Below are 21,648 nucleotides of genomic sequence, written 5' to 3'. Positions count from 1 at the left end.
TCTGTCTCTCTTGGGTAAATCCCCAGCAATGCTATTGCTGGGTCATAAGGGAGTTCTATGGATAGTTTTTTGAGGAACCTCCACACTGTTTTCCAGAGCAGCTGCACCAGTTTACATTGCCACCAACAGTGTAAGAGGGTGCCCATGGCCAATATTCTTAAATATTCCTCGACAGGAGGTATATCTGATTCTATTATGTCATATTCAGTTATCCTTTTAACATGAAATTTTGGTTTTTAAGTTTAAATTTTTTCTCATAACTGGCAAGGTGATGGGCAACTCAGTAAATAGCCGAATAATTTTGCATTTGTACATTTATTTCCTTATGATTAAATTCAAGAAGCAACGGTTAAGAAAAATGAAATAAAGCATGAAAAGCACAGAGTATAGTAATAAGCACATAGTAAGTTACCAATAAATGTTAAGGATAGTAGATTTATAAGAGGAGAGGGAGATAGATTTCATTTGAAATACACTTGCTAATTACCCCAAATATAATCTATATAAGAATGTTTAGCAGTTCTTATTTAACACACATCACCCAAACAAACCAGTTTAGTCCGTTTATAGATGTCAGGTTTAGCATGTGTTTCTATGAAAAGGTCTGTTTCTTCAACTAACAAAACTCATCAAGAATAAACCAAAACAAGATAATTGACGTATACTTGAGGGGGGGGGCAGAATGGGTGCATATTATTTTTTCTTTTTTTCTTTCGTTGTGTGGATTTTACCTGCTGCTAGTGTGATATGAACATACCCTCCAGCTCATTGCCTCTCACACTGGGTTTGAATGCCCAGTCTGGGGCCCTTTTGGCAGAGCTGTCCCCACGAGTACCAAAAATAGAAATATACAGAGGGTATTCTATCCATGAAAGGATAATATTGACCTGAAAAATCTGTTCTCATCCACAGGCTGAAGTGCTGCTATGAAGGAGGGATGGGGAAAAGTGCCCATTTCCCACATGGTCATTCAATACCCCTCTATGTGCTTTCTGTCCTGAATAGATTGATGGACAGACCACATGGCAGTGCCAGGGGGAAGAAATAGTAGACTCGAGAGAAACTTGAGGAATCTGAGAAAATGTAACTCCATGAAATAGGCTGGGTGCGAACTGGTGAACTGGAGAGTATACGGTCCCTGGTGTAGCCTAGGGTAGCAGCTACTCTACCCAGTGGTGGCCGTGTGAAAAGGCAGGCTTAGATTTCCCAGGGCTCGTGGCTTTACAGACACTGAAACCCTGGAATTTTTATTCAAATGTTTTGATTTACAAATGTGTTTGGGAAAAAGTAGGAATACATTTTTAAAAAGTGTGTGTGTGTGTGTGTGTGTGTGTGTGTGTGTGTGTGTATGTCTCCAGCTTGCTAACTGCAGGCCTTGAGACTTGCCACCCCCCCACAGTTGCTCAAGCCAGTTCTTTAAAATGAATAAGTGTGTGCGCGCGCGCACACACACACACACACACACACACACACACCCGGTTCTGTTTCCCTAGAGAACACTGACAGATACACATCTACTGTAAGGAGAAAACATGGTGCAAAGACAAACACGCTAGACTTCTTTGAGTAATGCCTGTTTTGTAGATTTGACTTTAGTGCCATCCAAACAGTTCACAAAACTGTAACATAAAATTGAACTTTAAAACAGCCATGAAGATTTGAGAGGTGGTGGGGAAGGAAACAATTAAACCCGACTAGATAGCAAGTTGGTGGCATAACCTAACCATACAGAATGGAATTATTTCAAGTGGGTTTGAAATCCAGTCATTTGACTGTACCTGCCTAAGAGTATGTGCTCTAAAGCTTTTTTAAGACACCTTTTAAATTGTCTTGCTTAATCATAATGTTAGTATAGTAGTGGCTCTATGTATTGTGAGTTAAATCAAATGAGTAATCATTTTGGTATTATTCAGAACACAGATTTTGGTATGGAAGAAAGGTAAGAACATTGTTAGATGCATGAAACTAAAGGAAACATTCAAGTCCTAAATTTGAACTGAAGCTTAATGGGAATTCATGGTGTATCCTATTTTTAAAAAACATATATAGAACTTCTTTCCTAGCTCTGTCAATCCAGATCAGCGAGCACCCAAGGCTCTCAGTTTGTGGTCTCTAAATTCTACCTACCACAAAAAGCTACCACAAGTGTTCTTACTAGAAATGGTGGTTCCAGGTCTGGGACAGGATGTCCTATGAAATAACCATAGATCATTTTGTCATACCAGAAGCAAAAAGGCCATCAAACAGTCCTGGGTCATCTTAAAAGGACTTACGGGCCAACTTGAAGAGGTTCCCGCTGAGCAAGTGTAGCACAGTTAGAACTTCAATAACAATAAAAACTACACTGGAATGAAACAAATAAAAAATACCCATAATGGTACTTAGAAAAAGAAGAAACATTAATTGGTTATCTTTATCAATAAATAAAGGAGGGAAAATCAAGCACCTTTCAGATTTTTGTAAACTATAATTTAGGGCAACAGTTGATGAAATGCACTTTTTCTTGATAGAATATTCCAGCTAATAAATGAAGAACTAATAGAATTATTTTATGACCAATTTGAAATCTCTAGTGAAATAATAGATCTCCTAGGCAAAGATCACCAGTGGCTGATGACATCATAGGAGAAGACATTGTATGCTTCCTGACAGAGCACATAGTGGAAAGAAAAATGTCCTCCAGTTCAAAGATGTTATTGTCCCAATCTCAGAACCCCTGAATATGTCACATTGCATGGCAAAGGAGAATAAACATTATGGATAGAATTATGGTTGCTAATCAGGTGACTTTAAAATGAAGAGATTGTCCTGAATTATCCAGTTGTGCTCAATGAAATTACCAAGTCTTTGAAAGTGGAAGAGGGAGGAGCACCTGGGTGGCAGTTAAGCATCTGGCTTCAGCTCAGGTCATGATCTCACAGTTTGTGGGTTTGAGCCCCGCTTCGGGCCCTGTGCTGACAGCTAGCTCAGAGCCTGGAGCCTGCTTCAGATTCTGTGTCTCCCTCTCTCTCTGACCCTCCCCTGCTAGCATTGTTTCTCTCTGTCTCTTAAGAATAAAGAAAAAAAACATTAAATTTTTTTTTTAAACTGGAAGAGGGAGGTGGAAGATTCACGGTCAGAATTAAACATGAGGCAGATTAATCCAGTTAACTACAGGCTTTGAAAGAGGCCATGAGCCCAGAATTGTGGGCAGCCTCAAGTACCTAGAAAACATCAAGAACTGTATTCTCCCTTAAAGCCTCCAGGAAGGAGAGCAACAGGCCTGCTGGCACCTTGATTTTCACCCTTTGCATCCTGGGTCAGACATATACAGAATTGTAAAATACATTTGTGTCATGTTAAGCCACAGAGTTCATGGTTATTTGTGATGGTGGCAATAGAATACTAATATATTCCATTTCTTAGCATCTGTTCTTCCTATAAACCTGAGCTTGAATCTTCTCAAGCCTCTTGATCTAAATACCAATTCACAGGTAATATAGAGGACAGAAGAACACATTGTATGAAATTATGGGAGTGCTCAACAAAACATAAACTCTGGGCAATGCTATTACAAAAGTGATATGTTTTGTTTATCAAATGAAGTATGGATATGTGTATAGATGTGTGACAGAGAAACTAACAAAGAGACTTTTAGGAGATGACCTAGTATTTCATGTATCAACCACTTATAGTATGGAACTTGATCCAAATAAGCAAATCTAAGGAGAGACGATTAAAATGAATGAAGCTTGAACATTGACACTGGGCATTAGATGACATTAATGATTTTATTTATTTATTTTTTGTTGTGATGGTGGTAGTGATGGTATTATGGTTATATTTAACCAAATGAGATGGGTATGGTGGGTAAAGTAAGTAACAATAGCCATAAATGGATCATTGTTGAAGAAAAATGACAGGTACACAGTGTGTACCATTTATAATTTCTATTTTTGTATATATTTTTATATTTCCATAATAAAATACTGGTGAAAGTGTTAGTAACTAATTTGACTTCTTAAATATTTTGTGAGCAAAACATACCGTATCCAGAAACTAGATTTGACCATCAGGCTATAAGTTAACAATTTCTGCATGAAGTTTTGGGAACTGAGCCTTTTACTTTAACCTGGGGAATTACCTTTTTCTCCTTTCCCACTCACCTCCTGGCTCTGCTATTTCTGCAATTCCTAGCAAAAGGGCTTCCTTCATCTGTGCTAGTAAATGACTAGGGGGTATTACAGATTGCTTGGAATAGAATTTTCTCAGAATAAGTGAGCAAAAGTGGTAATATGCATAATTGCATTGAACAATACTTCCTAGTATTTTATTGGACCGCCTCTCATTCCACCATCTCAAAAAAATTTTAAAAAGCAATAACTTTGTTTCAGGTTTTGAAAGCCTCAGGTTTTTTTTGAAATATTGGCTAATTGCATTTTCTATGTTATCTCTGTGCTTCTATTTCAGGATGGAATGGGGAACTTGAGAATCACAGACAAAGGTCTAAAACTAGAAGGAGACTCTGAGTTCTTGCAACCTCTCTATGCCAAAGAAATCCAGTCCCGACCGGTAAGTTTCTGCTCAAGGAAAAGGAATGGTTGTTCTTCTGGAATCTAAATCTGGGGATACGTATCATCAGCTCTCAACAGAGTATAGATTGCAGGAGGGAATGGTCATGTCGGTAGTGAGATATGCTCATATCTGAAGTCCTAAGCGTACGTAATCATTGCTGTGGTGCTGTAAACACTTTGATGACCTCTGAGCCTTTCCCTATGCCTGTTAAAAAGAGAGCAGTATCCTCTGTTAATGAACTTTTCTAGAATTCTGCTGCAAATAAGCCAAGAAAATAAATGTAGATGTGCTCTAAGTACTATACATATCACGAAAGCATTGCTGTCATTTTTTAAATTGCCAAGTGCTTTAAATGCTATCTTTGGAAACACAGAACTATAGAACTAGAATTTTGTTTTTTATTAAGAATTTGGACAAGGTAGCCAAGGTGGGTTGGAATATCAATTCAATATATCAACAACTGTGCTCTGAAATGGTATTAATTACTCGAGATTCTGGACTCTGTTCCATGTGCTTTGCTGCCTTGCATGCATTACCGTTACCTAATTTAATCCACAGATTGGTCCACCGGGTGGGCAATTACCATTGTCTCAATTTTACAGATTAAAAAATTGAGCCTTGGGGAGGTACTGTGTTCAAAGCCACACACTACGAAGTAATAGAGCAAGGACGTCAACGCAGGAAATCAAATTCCAATTCCAAATTTCTCTATTAACCAGAGTCTCCTACTCAAGCTTCTCCTCTCATTCCTTATTTTTGTCATGATAGAAGCGATATCTAGATAGTTTGCTTTTATTAAGCAATTCTTTCAGTATTAATTTTTGGTTTTGAGGGTTTTTTTTTCAGTTGGTTGTTTCTTTTGTTCCTTTTGTTGTTTTTTTGTTTTGTTTTGTTTTGTTTTTGGTGGGGTGGTGGAATTTGCTCTCTGAAAAGGAGTGTTAATGCATTTGCTCTTCTGGGATTGGTTCATGTCCACCTGCAAGCAAAGGGTAATGGGAAGGTTCCCCACAGTGTTATTTGCATAGTGTGCATCGATGGGCATAATTAATGAAATTCAGCAACTTTATGCAGTGGGTACTTTTATCTGAATGCTGTCTAAACTACTAAATTCTATTAAACTGGATGCAACTACCGAATTGCCAGTAAGTTTATTTCCTTGTGTGCCTAGTAAAGTGGGGGAGCCACGATGTTAAAATTATCAAAATGAGCAAATCAGTTCAGCCACCCAACCAGTGAATATAAAATTTAACTGGAACTCATAGCGCACTGGGTTAGCACTAAAGGATGAAGAGTAATGTAAATGTATCTATCATCTTTGAAGAAATTAGATCCTAGAAGGAATCATCAGATAAGATTATAATAAGGAGGGTTGAGTGATGATTCTGTGTTGAGCTGAATGGAGACTGAATTTCCAGCATTTAAGAAATCACTCTTAGAAGCATTGCTTCGATCTGTATTTATTTCTCCCAGCCTGGCAAGTTGGTTAGTTAAATTATCTTTTGAGTTATTAGTTGTACTTTAGATTAACCTTATCTGTATTAAATTTTTTTGAGTATTGGCGACACATTAGTTTCAGGTGTACAACATAGCGATTCAACAAGTGTACGCATTATCCTATGTTCACTACAAGTGTAACTACCGTTTGACACCATACAACATTATTAGAATATCATTGACTATATTGTTTGTGCCGTGGCTTTTATTCCTGTATTTTATTCATTCTGTAACTGGAAGCCTAGATCTCCCAATTCTTTTCATGCCTTTTGCCCATCTCAACTCACCAACTTTCTGGCAAACAGAGTTGTTCTCTGTATTTATAGGTCTGATTTGTTTTTCTCTGTTGTTGTTGTTGTTGTTGTTGTTAGTTTGTTTAATCATTTGGTTTCTTTTTTAGATTTCACATGTGAGTGAAATCATATGGTATTTGTCTTTCTCGTCTGACTTACTTCACTAAGCAAAATACCCTCTAAGTCCTTCTATGTTATTGCAAATGGCATGATCTCATTCTTTTTATGGCTGCAAAATATTTTATTGTGTTTGTGTCTATGTGGAGACACACACACACACACACCATGTCTTCTTATTCTGGATTAAACTTTTTAACTCACTACTTTGACTTATAATTTCCTTCTCCTGGTGTCAACCCCTTTTTTGGTAAAGGGCCAGATAGTAAATATTTTAGACTTCTAATTTTTTTCTTTTTTACAACTCTTTACAAATATAAACAATGTTTTTACCTTGAGGGCCACCAAAAAAGAGCCTGTAAGCTATAGCTTCCCAAGCCTTCAAACATATATTAGTGATACTTCTATAAATATACAAATGGTCTGGCTAAGCAACATGTGATACAAGAGAGCAGTTTAGTTTTTCTTTTTTTTAGTTTTTTAAATGTTTTATCTTATTTTTTGAGAGAGCATGAGAAGGGGGAAGGCAGAGAGAAAGAGGGAGACACAGAATCCAAAGCAGGCTCCGAGATCTGAGCTATTAGCACAGAGTCTGGTGTGGGGCTCAAATTCACAAACTGTGAGATCATGACCTGAGCCAAAGTCAGATGCTCAACCAATTGAGCCACCCAGGATCCCCAAGAGAGCAGATTTTAAGATCTGAGTAGAATAATTGATTTTTTACATGAAATATCCTGACATAAGTTTCCTTGCTATAGAATTAGAGTCATATAAAGGAATTGCTAAGTGTGTTTCAGAAGACTCGAAAGGGGTACAGGTACATCTCTGAGGCCCACGTGCAGGGATTGAACTTTTTGCAAATACGCAGCCAGAGTATCTGGAAATCAATGGCCCTATGATCCCAATTCAACAATACACTTGACTAAATGTTTAAGAAACATAATGATAATCTCAAAAGTCTTATTTTAATATTGAAAAATTCAGTGAGCTAAATTCCATGCTTTCACATCACCACTTAAGGAAAATAGAGTATCAGAATTGACTATTTTTCATTGTTTTAAGAAAGTATTCTCCTTCCAAAAAGTAAATAGTAAGTACAGCTCTTTAGCTTCTATGTTTCTGGCATCAGAATAAATATCTTCTCACTGAAGAAAAGAAAGTCCTACTGATATGCATGTATAATAAAATCTGCCCGTGAATTCGTGAGCTCTTGCTGAAACGGTGCCCAAATCCGTCACTCTTCTCCCTCACACGCTACCCGCCACCCGCCTGTTCCGCCCCATCCTATCCTCTCTCACCTGCATTGTTGCAATGGCCGCCTCTCTCTGCTGCCTCTCTCTCTCAGCCTCCCATCCACATTGTAGCCAAAGTGGGATTTTCAAAATGTCAAGTCTCTCCACCTCTGTGCAAAGGATTCTCCAACAAGTTGCCATTGCACCTGGAATAAACTCCTGACTCCTCATGAAGGCCTAGAAAATTCTCTCCTGGATGTTTTTCACAGAAGGCTCCTTCTGGCCATCTTGGTCACAGTTCACATGTTGCCAGTTTAGGAAGACCTTCCGTATTTAGTATAATGTCATATGTAAAACATCACCCTCGGGTTTTTTTCCCCCTTGTAACTGTCACCGTTTGACATTCTTGCTTGCTTAAGAATATAAATTTGAAAGAGCAGGAGATTGTGCAGATTTTCCCCACTATATTCCCTAACCCTGCTATTTCCAGCACTTAATGTGCTCAGTAGATTTTTGTAAAATTGAATAATAAATCATTAAAAATAATCACTTAAATCTACCTTGGAGTACTCTTAATAGTTTTGCAAACCAAGGTGCCTGAGTGACTCAGTCACCTAAGTGCCAGACTTCAGCTCAGGTCATGATCTCATGGTCTCTGGGTTCGAGCCCCACATTGGGCTCCTTATTGAAGGTGCAGAGCCTTCTTGGGATTCCCTCTCTCTCCTGCTCTTTCTGTGCCACCCCCTCATTTGTGCTTTCTGTCTCTCTCAAAAATAAATGAATCAACATTAAAAAAAAAAAAAACATCAGTTTAGTGTACATTTTTAGGCATTTCCTACAAGTATATATTTTTTTAATTTTTTTAATGTTTTATTTATTTTTGATACAGAGAGAGACAAAGCATGAGAGGGGGAGGGGCAGAGAGAGAAGGAGACACAGAACCGGAAGCAGGCTCCAGGCTCTGAGCTAGCTGTCAGCACGAGCCCGATGCGGGGCTCGAACCCACGAACGTGAGATCTGACCTGAGCCGAAGCCGGAGGCTTAACCGACTGAGCCACCCAGGCGCCCCTACAAGTATATTTTTAAATAAAACCATATTTTGCATACCCTTTTGGACCTTTTTTCTCCAAATAATATATTAACAGTAAATTTTCTGTATCTAAATAATTTTTAATAGTTTAAGAGCTTTTTTTGAGGCATAATTGATACAGAATAAACTATCCCTATTCAAAGTATGTATGTTGAAGTGTTTATGCATATGAAAATAACACATGAAGCCATCACCACAATGAAGATAATATATCTGTCACCCCTAAGAGTTTCTCCCATACCCCTTTCTAGTCCCTCAACCAACCACTAATATGCTTTCTGTCCTGCACATTACTTTGCATTTCTTAGAACTTTACTTAAATGGAATCATACAATTTGTGTATCTGAATGATTTTAAGAATACATCGTTCACATCACCTTATCAAGATCTTTCAACCATTTATTTAATATCCAACTTAAGGAAGAATGTGTGTGTGGGTGTGTGCGCACGGGTGTGTGCACGTGCGCGCTCTCACTTGCTTGCCAGCAGTTGCTTTGTGTTGGTTTGGCTGGGGAGAGATAATGGAAGTAGCTCAGGGCATTGACCTTGAATATTTCCTTTCCGGATGACATCAGAGCACTGAGAAGGGACTAGAGAATAACACACTCAGCATGGCAGCCAATGTGGTATTGGTATCTCTGTAGATTTTTACAAAAAGTAAAACCCAATATGCTGGATCAAAGGCAGAAGAACAATATCAGAAGCTGGTGACTTAATCTATAGGGCTCCCCTTCTTTCAAGCACGGGAGTAACTGCCAGCTGAACAGAATTGGGGTTCTAGTAGCAAAGAATGTGGAGAAGGACTATTGGACAGGCAGCCAATAGACTTTGCCGAACTTAATGAGTCATAACCTTGCAGGGTACTCACATGGACTTCACTTATAGCAACTTCCCTTCTCCATTCTGGCAATTTCAGCTTATTGTTTTTTTTTTCTGATGCACTTGACCATTGCTTGTGACCACTTATGGAAGGCTCTTCTCAGAAGTATCTGAGGTATCATTTTCTCTGTAGGTCACAGATGCCTTTATTTCTTCTTCCCATTGGAAAGAGATTAGTGCCCTGTTGAACAGGATTACTCAACCCCTCTAAGTGAGGATAACTAATGAAGCAATATTTCATTCTGGTTTTGTGTTTCATTGATCTGAAAGGAATTGGGATTGATTAAGCAATCCACATATTGTTCAGTACTGTAACTGATCATCATTGAAGGTTGCAACCCTGTAAATTCACTACAAGTTGATTAGTGTGATACCAATCACTTTGGAAGATAAATTAGTGAGAAAATGTTCATCCCTGCAAAAACTTCCATCTGGGAATTAAATGGAAGTCCTGGGACATGCTAGCATTAGCCACATGGATACATAGCTTCTGTAAGTACCATGCTGCTCAGAAAACAGATTGAAAAGGACACACACTAAGTTAACTATTCTATTATGACATCCAAAGATCAGTCTTTCTCTAGAAATACTACTTGAATGCATTAGCACAGAATTTTGTAAAGTTAGGGATATAATGCCAAGAAACTTCTGTGTTTAAATCCCCATTTCAACATAATAGTCCTTTGTTTTTTAATTTTATTTAAATCTATGTTAGTTAACCTATAGTGTAAAAATTATTTCAGGAGTAGAATCTATTGATTCATCACTTACATATAACACCCAGTGCTCATCTCAACAAATGCCTTCCTTAGTACCCATCCCCCATTTAACCCATTCCCCTCACCTACCTCCCCTCTAGCAACCCTTAGTTTTTCTCTTAGTTTGTTCTCTGTATTCAAGAGTCTCCAATAGTTTGCCACCCTCTCTGTTTTATCTTAATTTTCCTTCCCTTCCCCGTGTTCATCTGTATCTTAAATTCCAGATAGGAGTGAAATCATATATTTGTCTTTCTCTGCCCTGCTTGTTTTGCTTAGCATAATATATTCTAGTTCCACCCACACAAGTGGAAATGGCAAGACTATTCTTTTTGATAACCAAGTACTATTCCATTGTGTACATGTATACCACATATTCTTTATCCATTCATAATTCAGTGGACATTCGGGCTCTTTCCTTACTTTGGCTCTTATTGATAGTGCTGCTCTATGCTAATAGTACTGGCTTTTGGGGTAAGTGTGCCCCTTCGAATAAGCATATTTGTATCCTTGAATAAATACCTAGTAGTACAGTTACTGGGTAGTGGGGTAGTGCTACTTTTTTAGGAATTTCCATACTGTCCTCCAGAGTGGCTACACCAGTTAGCATTCCTACCAACAGTGCATTCCTACCAACAGTGGCTACACTTTCTCCACATGCTCCCCAACATTTATTGTCACCTGAGTTGTTAATTTTAGCCATTCTGACAGGTGTGAGGTGGTTACTCATTGTGGTTTTGATGTGTATTTTTCTGATAATTAGTGAGGTTGAGCATATTTTCACGTGTCTCTTAGCCATCTGGATGTCTTTGGAAAAGTGTATGTTCATATTTTTTGCTCATTCCTTCACTGGATTGTTTTTTGGGTGTTGAGTTTGATAGGCTTCTTTTTAATTGCTAAATGCAACAACACAATTTTGGCCAGTACTACTAGTGGATAGGTTGAATGAATGAATGAATGAATGAATGAATACTAAGGAAACCTTTAACCACAAAGAATCAATCTGGATAAAAGTGGCAGATCCCTACTTTGGAGAAACTTCTCATCTTGTGTAATGACGCAACTAGATGGTGTTTTTATAATAACTTCACGTGAAGTGACAAGGGAAGGGAAACTAGCTATAATGGGTAGCTACTATTATAAGTACGTTATTCCAGGTCTATAGCAATGGGAAAATTGCAAGTGAGTTTATTTCTATACTCACTTCAAACTATACTTGGGATGGGAATAGGGGCCCCAGCTAAATGCTATATGGAATTTAGAAGTTTAAGAGTGGAGAGGTAGAAAAGGAAGTTGGAGGAGGGATTAAAAAAAATTAATTTACTTTAAGAGAATAAAGGAGGAAATTATCATATATCACTTGAGATATATGTCTTTGAAATTACCTTATTCTATAGCAACTCACATATTTTTAAGATGTCCTCACTTACTAAAACCTGTGTGTAGAATTATGATAACACAACTAAATGGAGTTCTTAAAAGTTGCCTGTATCAAGAGACAGTATCACACCGTGGTTAAACCCATGCTATATTGTTGAAGTTGGATGGCAGCAAGTGCTACCATTTGACAGAGGAGTGATCTTTGGGAACTTTGGCAAATTCTTGTTTTATTGCTTATAAAATTGGTATTAATGCTGACATCCTGGTGATTATAAGTAAGATAATGTTTGTAAAGTGCTTAATACAGAACTTGACATGAAGTGAATGTTCTAGAAATGGTTACTCCTGCTCTCACCTCCTTTTGATGCTAATGATGACAATGATGATGACCATGACAATGACAGTAATTTTCACTATCAGCATCATCATGTGGCCCACATATCTCCTGATATTTTCACCTGCTCTGAACCAGATGGTCTTTCTTCCTCTTCTTGAATGTCATCTGAATGACAAACTCATTTCCCTCTAAGGAAATCCATTTCCTGTTAAATAGCTTTTAATTTTAATTTTTTTCTTTCAGTGAATTATACTTTTCTAGTGTTCATTTGTTTCTCATCTTCTGCTTAAATAGTTTTATTACTGGCACAGTCCTTATATTTTCTTTGTTCAATCTTTCTGGAAAAAATATTTTTATAGCATATATCAATTACCTTAAAAATTGATCCGGTAATGACATTTCCACTCATTTTATGATCTATAAAGAGCCCAGTGTAATAAATATTCAAATATTAAAACACACACACCAGTGCCGTACAAAAACCAGCCAAGTGTTGGCTCATATGAAAGTCTGAATTCCACATATAAAATGGGCTTTGAGGATATCCAACTTTGTCAATATGCATGAAAGTTGAGAAAATACTGCATTCTCCTTGAAAGTCTGAGCTGGTCATTCTCGCTGTGGACTTTTACATTTGGATATGTCATCTCTTTGTTTTATGGAAAGATGAGTTTTTTAAATTCATTCTGATTTTAGTATGATGTGAATTTAGCTATTCCACCCGCTGGAATTTCCAAGATCTATCTAGGCTGGAAGTTGAAAGCCCTTGGGAGGTCAGCTAGACCTTCACTACATTTAACAGACGGGGTCCAAAGGCTCAGAAAGGAGGTAGGATGCAACCAAGTTCTACCAAGTCACAGTCATAAAAATTAAGAATTAAAGGCTTCTTCCATATCAACATGCTGTTTTTATGGTAAATTATTTTCTCATGACACTGTTCAATACAAAAAGTTGAGTGATGTGTGGCCATTACCCTCTCACAGGGAATAATTTCCTACAAGGTATGTTAAGTGCCTGAGGGAATTTAAAAGCTTTAAAAGAAAGAAAGGAAGGGAGAGAAGGAGGAAGGGAGGAAAGAAGGAAGAAACTGGAAACAACAGAGGATAATGCAATAAGACCAGGCTTAATTATGGCCGATATAATCACTGAGATGATATTCTCTATTTCAGAAATCTACTGTGAGGGTTAATGAAGTAACTTCAGTGACCCGTTTTGTCAACTATTAAGTGAGCTGTTGGTATGAAAACTTATGACGGAGGTCGCACCGTAAATCCAGCCCACAGATCTGGTTTACTTGCCTCACACAATATTTTTTCTCTTAATATGAATTTTTCTAATTTTAAATATTTGAAGATTTCACATTGTTTTAAAAATCTACATTTTCTGATTCTAATTTAAAAAATTCTGGCAGAGTGATTTGATATTTCTAAGGGCTGAAATTGAGTAGAACTTGCCTTCTTCAGATGGGCATTTGTTCTCTGGTTTGCCACAGTCCCCACCAGGCCGTATTGCCTCATACCCAAACTGCTTAAGCCCTTCATTTATATGATGGATCTCTGAGGTCCCTTGAGGGTGAAGCCTCTGGTTTATGGACTAGAGAATGTAGGAACCTTGCTGTGCAGAGTTCAGAAATTAGGTTGGCTTCTTAAGATCCTTAGTCATGCATGACTCACTGTTGCTTACTTTTTTGGGGGTGCTTCTATTTTGCACCCCGTTTTCTCCCAGCAGTCTGGCTCCTGCGGATTTTGAAATCATATGCAAGTGCAGCAGCAAGGGAGCGCAGCATTAGAGCTTCTGGAGGCTGAGCCTCTGGCCTTCGGCAGCCACTCACCCCTTCTCTGAGTCTCCTAGATCACACCTTCTTTTTGTCTCTATTCTCTCATCACTACGGAGCATTACTGGGAAGGAGGCAGATTGGGGAAAGAAAGTTGAAATTTTGGACTTAGCATTCTCTGCATGAGACGAAAAGGGGGGGGGGGCAGAATGTGGGATGGCAGACAAGTACAAGCTCTGTCTGAAGAGGCTCCGTTACAATTTAGTTGTTACAAAAAAGAGCTATGTCTCTGGTTAGTGGAAAAACCAAATGAAGGCTGGAGCGGCTTCTCCTCAGCAAGCAAAACAGCTTCAACTCCCAGCTGAACATATTGCACATAAAACAGTATTTTCCATGCCACTTGCATGGAACATGAGCATCTTGCTGTCTTTAATTAAGAAGTTAACTGGACCATGAAGTATTGCCCGAGTAAATAAAAGTGATTTGTACTAAGTCAGAGGGGGTGCATAAGGCATCTTTGCATTTCTTTGTTCACACATAAATTATGGAGATTATTAAAAGATGGAAGGGTCATCTATAAGCCCATCTGCACTGGGAAGCTGATTGCTGCTCCTGAAATGTATCTCTCTTTTTGTGTGTTGTAATTTGTTGTGGACAATAGTGTGAACCAGCTGCTTACTCATTTTTTTTTTAAAGTCAGGCAAACAGTCTTGAATAGATCAACGCTTAATACTATGGTTGGTTTGTTTGTTTATCCTGGGAAGCAGAGATAGTTACTCAGAGGTTTTTGGTTGCTATGGAATTAAAATGGGCCGATAGGTTTCATGATCCTCCTGTAATTCGGGAGCAATTGACTGTGTGTACTTTTCTTAAATGAAGGTCATGCTGGAAATATAAAAGTTACTGAGGGCTTTGGTCAAATCTCCCTTAGAACTATAACGACCAGTTTTAGGAGAAGTAGTTCCAAACTTCACATGAGGCTAAGAACATCTGATTGTATGATGTGGGGGTCATTGGTCAGGGAGGCTGCCCCCCAGTTCTTTCTTATTGGCTGTTTTGATGCCCACAGGTCCACCATGCAGATCCCATTTATTCAAAGAAATGTATTTGCGCCAATGCCCCACTGCAAATACTCCTCCCCACACACGTGCGACTTCCACAAGGATTTGAGGTAGCCATAACTATTTACAGTAATATAGTAACAACAGCTTTAATGGGTAAGCTCAGGAAAAATAGAAATTCAAATAGAAGGCAGAGGTGGAGACAGTGTAATAAAATACGTGAGACCCACTAGAGCAGCCATGTACTTCTTCGTGCTGAGCCTGGAGTTTGACTCTGGAGTTTTGAAAGAGAGAGACACAGCCTGTTGGATGAAACCGTCTAGTTTACCCTCCAGAGATTATATGATGTCCTGGGTAGGAAGGGGAGTTAAGGCTGGGAGTTCAGTGTTCTAGAAAGTACACTAGATTCCAAGTTAAGAAATCTGAATGTTCTTGTTACTGTCCTGCTACTCGGCAGCAAGCCCTCAATTCTTTATGTGTGAGCTCGAGGTTGGGCACGATCAGTGGTTTTCTATAATTTTTTTAACTCATGGAATCCTTTTTTAAGCCAAATTTATCTGAGACCTCAGTGCCCAGACAAGATGGAAGCTCAGCTGCTGTGTTGGTACCATGGCTGGAGCTCCGCAGCCTGTTTTCTTACCCAGTGTCCTTGTCACCAGCCACATGATGCCTACATGCCAGGAGGGTTCCACACACCAGTCTGAGAACTACCAGACTGGACAAAACCTGGCCTTTGTTCATCTAGGTCTCCACTCAAAGGGCGCTTTCTCATGGACACCTTCCTTGATCGCTCCGTCAGGAATATATCCCTTACCTACTAGCTTTGTTTTCCTCACTTTATTATCATATAAATTACACAGGTATACCTATTCCTATCTTTATATTATATATATCCTAATATATAATTATATGTTTATATATTTATGTTATATAATTATATATATATTTATATACTTACCTCTTTGCTTCTACTATTACTCTATAATTTTCATGATGGCAGAGACATCAAAAGATACTTACTAAGGGATATTTAAGAGCAAGCTCTGGACCACCACCTTCCTGAAATAAAACCTTGACTCTTGAGCAATTTCCTTGACTTTTTCTGTGCTTTATTTTCCTCATGTATAAAAGGGGCATAGGAATAGCACTACCTTATAAGCGTATTACAGGATCATAAGAGTTCATTTCTTTTACATAATTATGTAAATCTTTCTGCTTATGGAATAGTGCCTTGGTAGAGCACTATGTAAACTTTCAGTATTATAATTTATTCTATGCTTTGTTTACCTCTGTATCCCTGTTTCTAGACTAGTGCAGGTCACAGGGAAATAAAGCATGCTGTGTGATTGTGTCGGGGGCGGGGTGCTTGGGTGGGCGGGTGTGTTTTAATAAATGAATGAATGTTCTCTTAGGATATTTCTGGCTCAAAGATTCTATAAAAACGTCTTATCTCAGGTAGAGAGACAAAGACAAGTTCTCTTATATAGGACCTTAGAAAAGGACATGAACGGCTGTGTGGCATGAAGCCACGGGCAAGTGGGGCCAACAAGGTGGAAGGAGTCAAAGTGGTGTGAAAGGTACTAAAAGCCCCTCTTCCCCTACTTTGCAGTGTGGCCCTGCTCTGAGTCTGGATTCCTGCCTCCCACAGGCTAATGCAAACTCCCAAGAGCAGCGCTGTGTGTTACAGACAGGAAAGTTTAAGAGAATAAAATTAGTCCTTCCAGCCTTTCAAGTCTTTGAGCTTCTCTGCATCAGCAGCACTGTCCCACTCCTGGTTTCACAAACATCCCCGCTGCCAATAATGACTATTCAGTGCAGGCTGCTTCGTGCTTAGCTCATCAATAACATTTAAGAGGGAAGAGTGCACACCACAGTCTACTGTGGTTTGGTTTATGTCCCTTTCATGGTAGAAAGAGTCCTACTTGAGCTAGGTGGCATCTCTTAACCAATGATATCTGCTCAGTATTTGGGGAGTATGATGGAGACAGGAGCTAACTTTAAGGAAGAAGGATGTGTTAATACATTTGTAAAGTTTTATTGTTCTTCACTCTTAAAGGGTTGGCAAAAATATCACCTTAAAAAAATGGCTTCAATCAAAACATATTCCTCTCCTGACAACTTTTGTCATACCCAGCACTTTATAATTGCCGTGGGTGTGTTGCACTATTAGTCTTAATTTTTAAAAAATTGTTCACTTGTCATAAATGGTGATAATTTTTCAGAAGATATAATTTCCAAGGCTGAAAAGAAATGCCTCTTTGCAATATGACGATACAAGCAACCACTTCTCTTACTTTGACTTTGTGGTCCCCATCAGCAGCTGAGGATAGCCTTTTTGATGCAGTGCTCTGGAAATTATCACCAGTGATGTTTCAAATGGCAGTTGCCTAAATTATGAGTGCAGGACGTTCCATTTCCATGAATGATTCTGTTTTTATCAGCAGTGATTCTGCCTCTAGGCAAATACCAAATGGTCCACAAAGTAAATGAGGCTTTTAAGACTAATAAATATTTTGCAGACGTACTTGTTGCATTTTGGAGAGAGAGGAAGAGGAAGCAAGAGACTGATTTAAAAAATAAAAACACCATGTAGGAAAAAAATGAGATAAGTAGACTACTCTGTTTTCTCCCCTTGCTTTGTGCAGAAACAGATTTCTCTCTACCTGGTGAGACACAGCTTTCATTTTGTAACATCAGAGTCCTGGAAATAAAGTGTGGCAACTCTACAGTAATAGATAAGTACAGATATTCCATAATTGCAGTTTTCCAATTTCAAACTGTGTAGATTGGTTTTAGCACTCTGTTAAGGCTCCGACAGTTAAGAAATATGTGAGGAATGTTATGAAAAGCTGAATTATCCTTAAGTAGCACCCACATTAATAGTTGAGAAATACATGAGTACTCATATCATTGGATGGATATATAATTGCAATGTTTGTTTCTCACTTCTGTTGTTAATCGAGGTTTTTCATTTATTTCTTAACAGTCTCAGTCATGTTTTTCTTGTCTTCCCATGTGAGTTTCCTCTTTGCACTTTTGACTATCGCCACAAAGAGTTCACCGCGTCACAAAAGGTTTCTTTCATCCTATCTAAGCAACACTCTGGTTAGGGAGATACAGGAAGAAGTTGAATCAAACGAAGCCCGAATTTGACATTACATCAGAGTCAGTATATAAAGGTGGCCAGTGCCAGCTGCATTGTACAAGACAATGACCCCCTTTCTGTGGGTGAAGTAGTGGGAACTTTTTATGTCGGGGTTCCTATAACCCTAGCTGACCTCATTATGGTGTGAGATCCAGCAGTGTTGATTGTATATATGGTCAAGTGACCTTGTTTTGATTTTTAATGTTGGCTCATGTGGCAAAAAGTGCATCTACTTAAAAATCATCCTTGAAAAGTCCTGACCACCACCACAAAGTATAGTGTTCATGGCTTCATGTCCACAACCTTACACAATAAACTCAAGGCCAAGAAAACCATTGAGGCTAGGCTAAGTAGAGGAATAAAAGACTCTACAGATGTCTAGAGTATTATTTTCTTGAGGAACTCACAAATTGCTACCTGGAATTTGAGAGTGGTTAGAAAATTTTAGTGTTGCTAAGATCTGCAAGGATTCACTGTGTTCTTTTAATATTGAATATCTGCAACTTTAATACTTATTAAAAGACTTGCTGTTCTGGAGATTAAGCAAACCAATAGGTACAAAATCACCTAGCAGAGATTTCTGCCCATAGTAATTGTTCATAAATGTATGATTTTGAATCTAAATAATGTGTTTAGGCCCTCATGTTGTAGTAGCTAATGGCCACAGTTCTAATGTAAAATTATCTCATTTATTCCTTATAGTGACCTTAGAAGGAACCCATCATCTTGATTCTCTCTTTAGAAATGAGTAAAGACAAGGATTAAGGGAGAACACACCTCCGACATTCCAACCCATGTTGCTACGACCACCCATATTCTCAAATGTGATGCATACTACCGTGATGGTAAATGGTACTTAGATGTAAGACTGTGCTATTACCTGACCTGCTTTCCCTCCTCCAACCCAGAGAAACATACAGGAACCTTGCCAGTTGCATGAAAAGGAGAGTGTCTTATTTCCTTTTGCTGCCAACTGCTGCCTGGCCTTTTCTTAGTCCCCTTCAGATGGCCTCTATTCTATAGGCTTTTCTCACGTAGTCACAGCTTCCTTCAAAAGCCATTATTTTCCCCCAAAGCACCAGTCTCCCACTACACCATTACTTTTCCCTGGCTATGCCTTCTGTTCAAATGTTATTACAATATCTATTTAGAAATCAGCAAGGATCTATGTGCTGATTAGGTCTGACTCTGGAAAGATGCCATGATATTCTCAATATCTTAGGTTCTGTAGCTCTGATTTTATCCAGAACCTTAGACTATAAGTTACTGGTTCTTCATTCTGAGCCCATCAAAATGAAACAAATATGAAGTTATAAAGATTTCTAGATAGTTCAAATTTCCAAAGATCTGGCCTTTCTTAACTCTGAGTTAAGAAAATATGAGTGACTATGTTATCGATTCTTCCATTTCATCAAATAGCCAGTAGCATCATAGATTGATAGGAGAGAATTATTATATGTGATGGATGTCTTAGGGTTACCTCTAGGAACCCCTTTGGAGATAGGATTCTATCTTCTTCATTATAAATTCAACTTCTCTTGCAAGTTCCTCAAATATAATATGTACAAGATCCCACTACCACTCTTATGCCTCAAACTATTTTTTCATTTCTTATCAACCCAAACTGACATACTTGGTATAGTACCCCTACAGTGCAGGAAGTGTTTTTGAGGGTTTTTTTCCCCTGTAATGTTTGTTTATTTTTGAGAGAGAGCACGCATGCAATCACGCACAAGGAGGGTACAGGGGAGCAGAGAATCCTAAGCAGGCTCTGCACTGTCAGCACAAAATCCCATGTTGGGCTTGAATCCACAAACCATATGACCATGACCTGAGCCAAAGTTGGGCACTTGACCAACTGAGCCATCCAGGTGCCTCCACAGTAAGTGTTTTTGGATAAAATTTTCTTCTTCTTTTAAGATGAACACGTATCTTTCATCTCCTTCAGGTATTATAGTGGGTGTGCATGGCAGTCAGTATAAGAATGTACACTTTTAATTTCTATATTTTCTTGGTCCAGTAGTCATTAATGGCCACATAGACAATACATGAATGTTTTCCTAATCTTTTGTATAATTGGTAATTAAATGCAGACACAAATTGTATTTGGACACCATCTACCCGTCCATCATTCTGGTTTTTTTTTTTTTTTTTACAGTGAATGTTTACATGATGAACTTGTCTGGTCCTACTTACCTCCATTGAGCCATCTGGTGTGCCCCACACTACACTAGCATTGCACAGAAGTGGAACATTGACTTTCCCATGTGTTCAGTGTTGGCGTAACCAACCTTTCTGTGTGTTCAGCCTTAGGCTCACCCTGCTTGCCCTAGCTCAGCCTCTGCTCCATTTCTGAATCGCTCTCAACTTCCCTCACGTCTAAATCATCCTTCTGTTCTGGACTTGGCCTGAGCTTGTTCATTAGAATCACTCAGTTCTGCTCCAATTTTGATGTATACATTCTTTGACTGTGGTAGATGAGTTCTCCCTCTTTGATTCTGTAGCCTTCAGCCAGTCTGGATTATCACCTTACCTGCTCCCCTCTAGTCCCTACGTGGAAATGCTCTCTCTCTCTCTGGCTATCTCCATACCCATGGAAAGTCTTGAAACCTGGTGATTCTGAAGGCAGTACAACAGAGTGATTGTGTACATGTGATTTAAAGCCAGAGTAAATTGAAGTTTGAAGCTTGGCTCCGCTACTCCCTACTTTGTAACTTGGGCCAAAATACCTGATGTCTCGAGCTTTAATTTCTCTCTCCATAATATCAAGTAACTATAGTATCATACAGTTGTTTTGAAAATTAGAAGACAGAGTGCTTAGAGCACTTCCTGGCACTTAAGCCCTATAAATAGGCACTATTATAATTAAAAGCTTCATGGTAGATGAAAACCTGGAGGTAGGTCTTAAAAGATTAGTAGTTTGGCTACCATTGTCATTGAAAATATAAATAAGGTTCCTTATATTCATTTCCATGTAATTCCACTTACATTGGTCAGATGACTGATTTTGAATCTTACCAAAATTGCACTCTCTGAGCTGAAGCAAATGGAAAGGGAAATCTCTCTTTCCCAGAAGCCAAGAGCCATTTCCTGAGAGGTGTCTGCCCAATCCATACATACCAATGCTGCTGTGATAGTTTCATCAGAGGTTGTTGAGAATATTACACACCAATGTTAGCCTTAAAGAACGATACTGGGCTATTGCCTCCTGGTTCACGGGGTGTACCCACAAGGAAAAATAGAAACAAAAGCAAAGGTAGGTAGCCCCACTTGGCACAGTTGATTGACTTTAATAGGTCCTGATTATGCTGCTCATATTCCATGAAATTAAAAAGCTTACAAATGTTATGAGCCATTACCCTTCCATTTAAGGGAGCTTATGACATGTTAGCAACATTTAATGAAATTCTTTTCAAAATGCCATCGGCAGACTCAATAAGATTCCATGTTGAAATTCAACTTGAAGAATTGTTTGAGAAAGTTTGTTCTCTGCCTACTTGTCTTTGTAATGTATGGAACCCACCTCGATACCAAAAG

The 21,648-nt window shown here is 38.6% G+C and overlaps 1 protein-coding gene across 2 annotated transcripts in view; it reads left to right on the top strand.

The window, feature by feature from the left end:
- SGCD (sarcoglycan delta) overlaps positions 1 to 21,648 on the top strand; it is a 380,420-nt gene that overhangs the window by 166,916 nt on the left and 191,856 nt on the right. For both annotated transcript variants that reach the window (XM_029942964.1, XM_029942962.1), the window contains exon 3: positions 4,450 to 4,551. In XM_029942964.1, the coding sequence (XP_029798824.1) occupies positions 4,450 to 4,551 (102 nt within the window). The remainder of the gene's footprint in view (positions 1 to 4,449; positions 4,552 to 21,648) is intronic.

Source organism: Suricata suricatta, chromosome 6, assembly GCF_006229205.1.
Source record: "Suricata suricatta isolate VVHF042 chromosome 6, meerkat_22Aug2017_6uvM2_HiC, whole genome shotgun sequence".
NCBI lineage: Eukaryota > Metazoa > Chordata > Mammalia > Carnivora > Herpestidae > Suricata > Suricata suricatta.
Note: the sequence above shows the minus strand (reverse complement) of the source record. Positions and strands in the feature narration are given on the sequence as shown.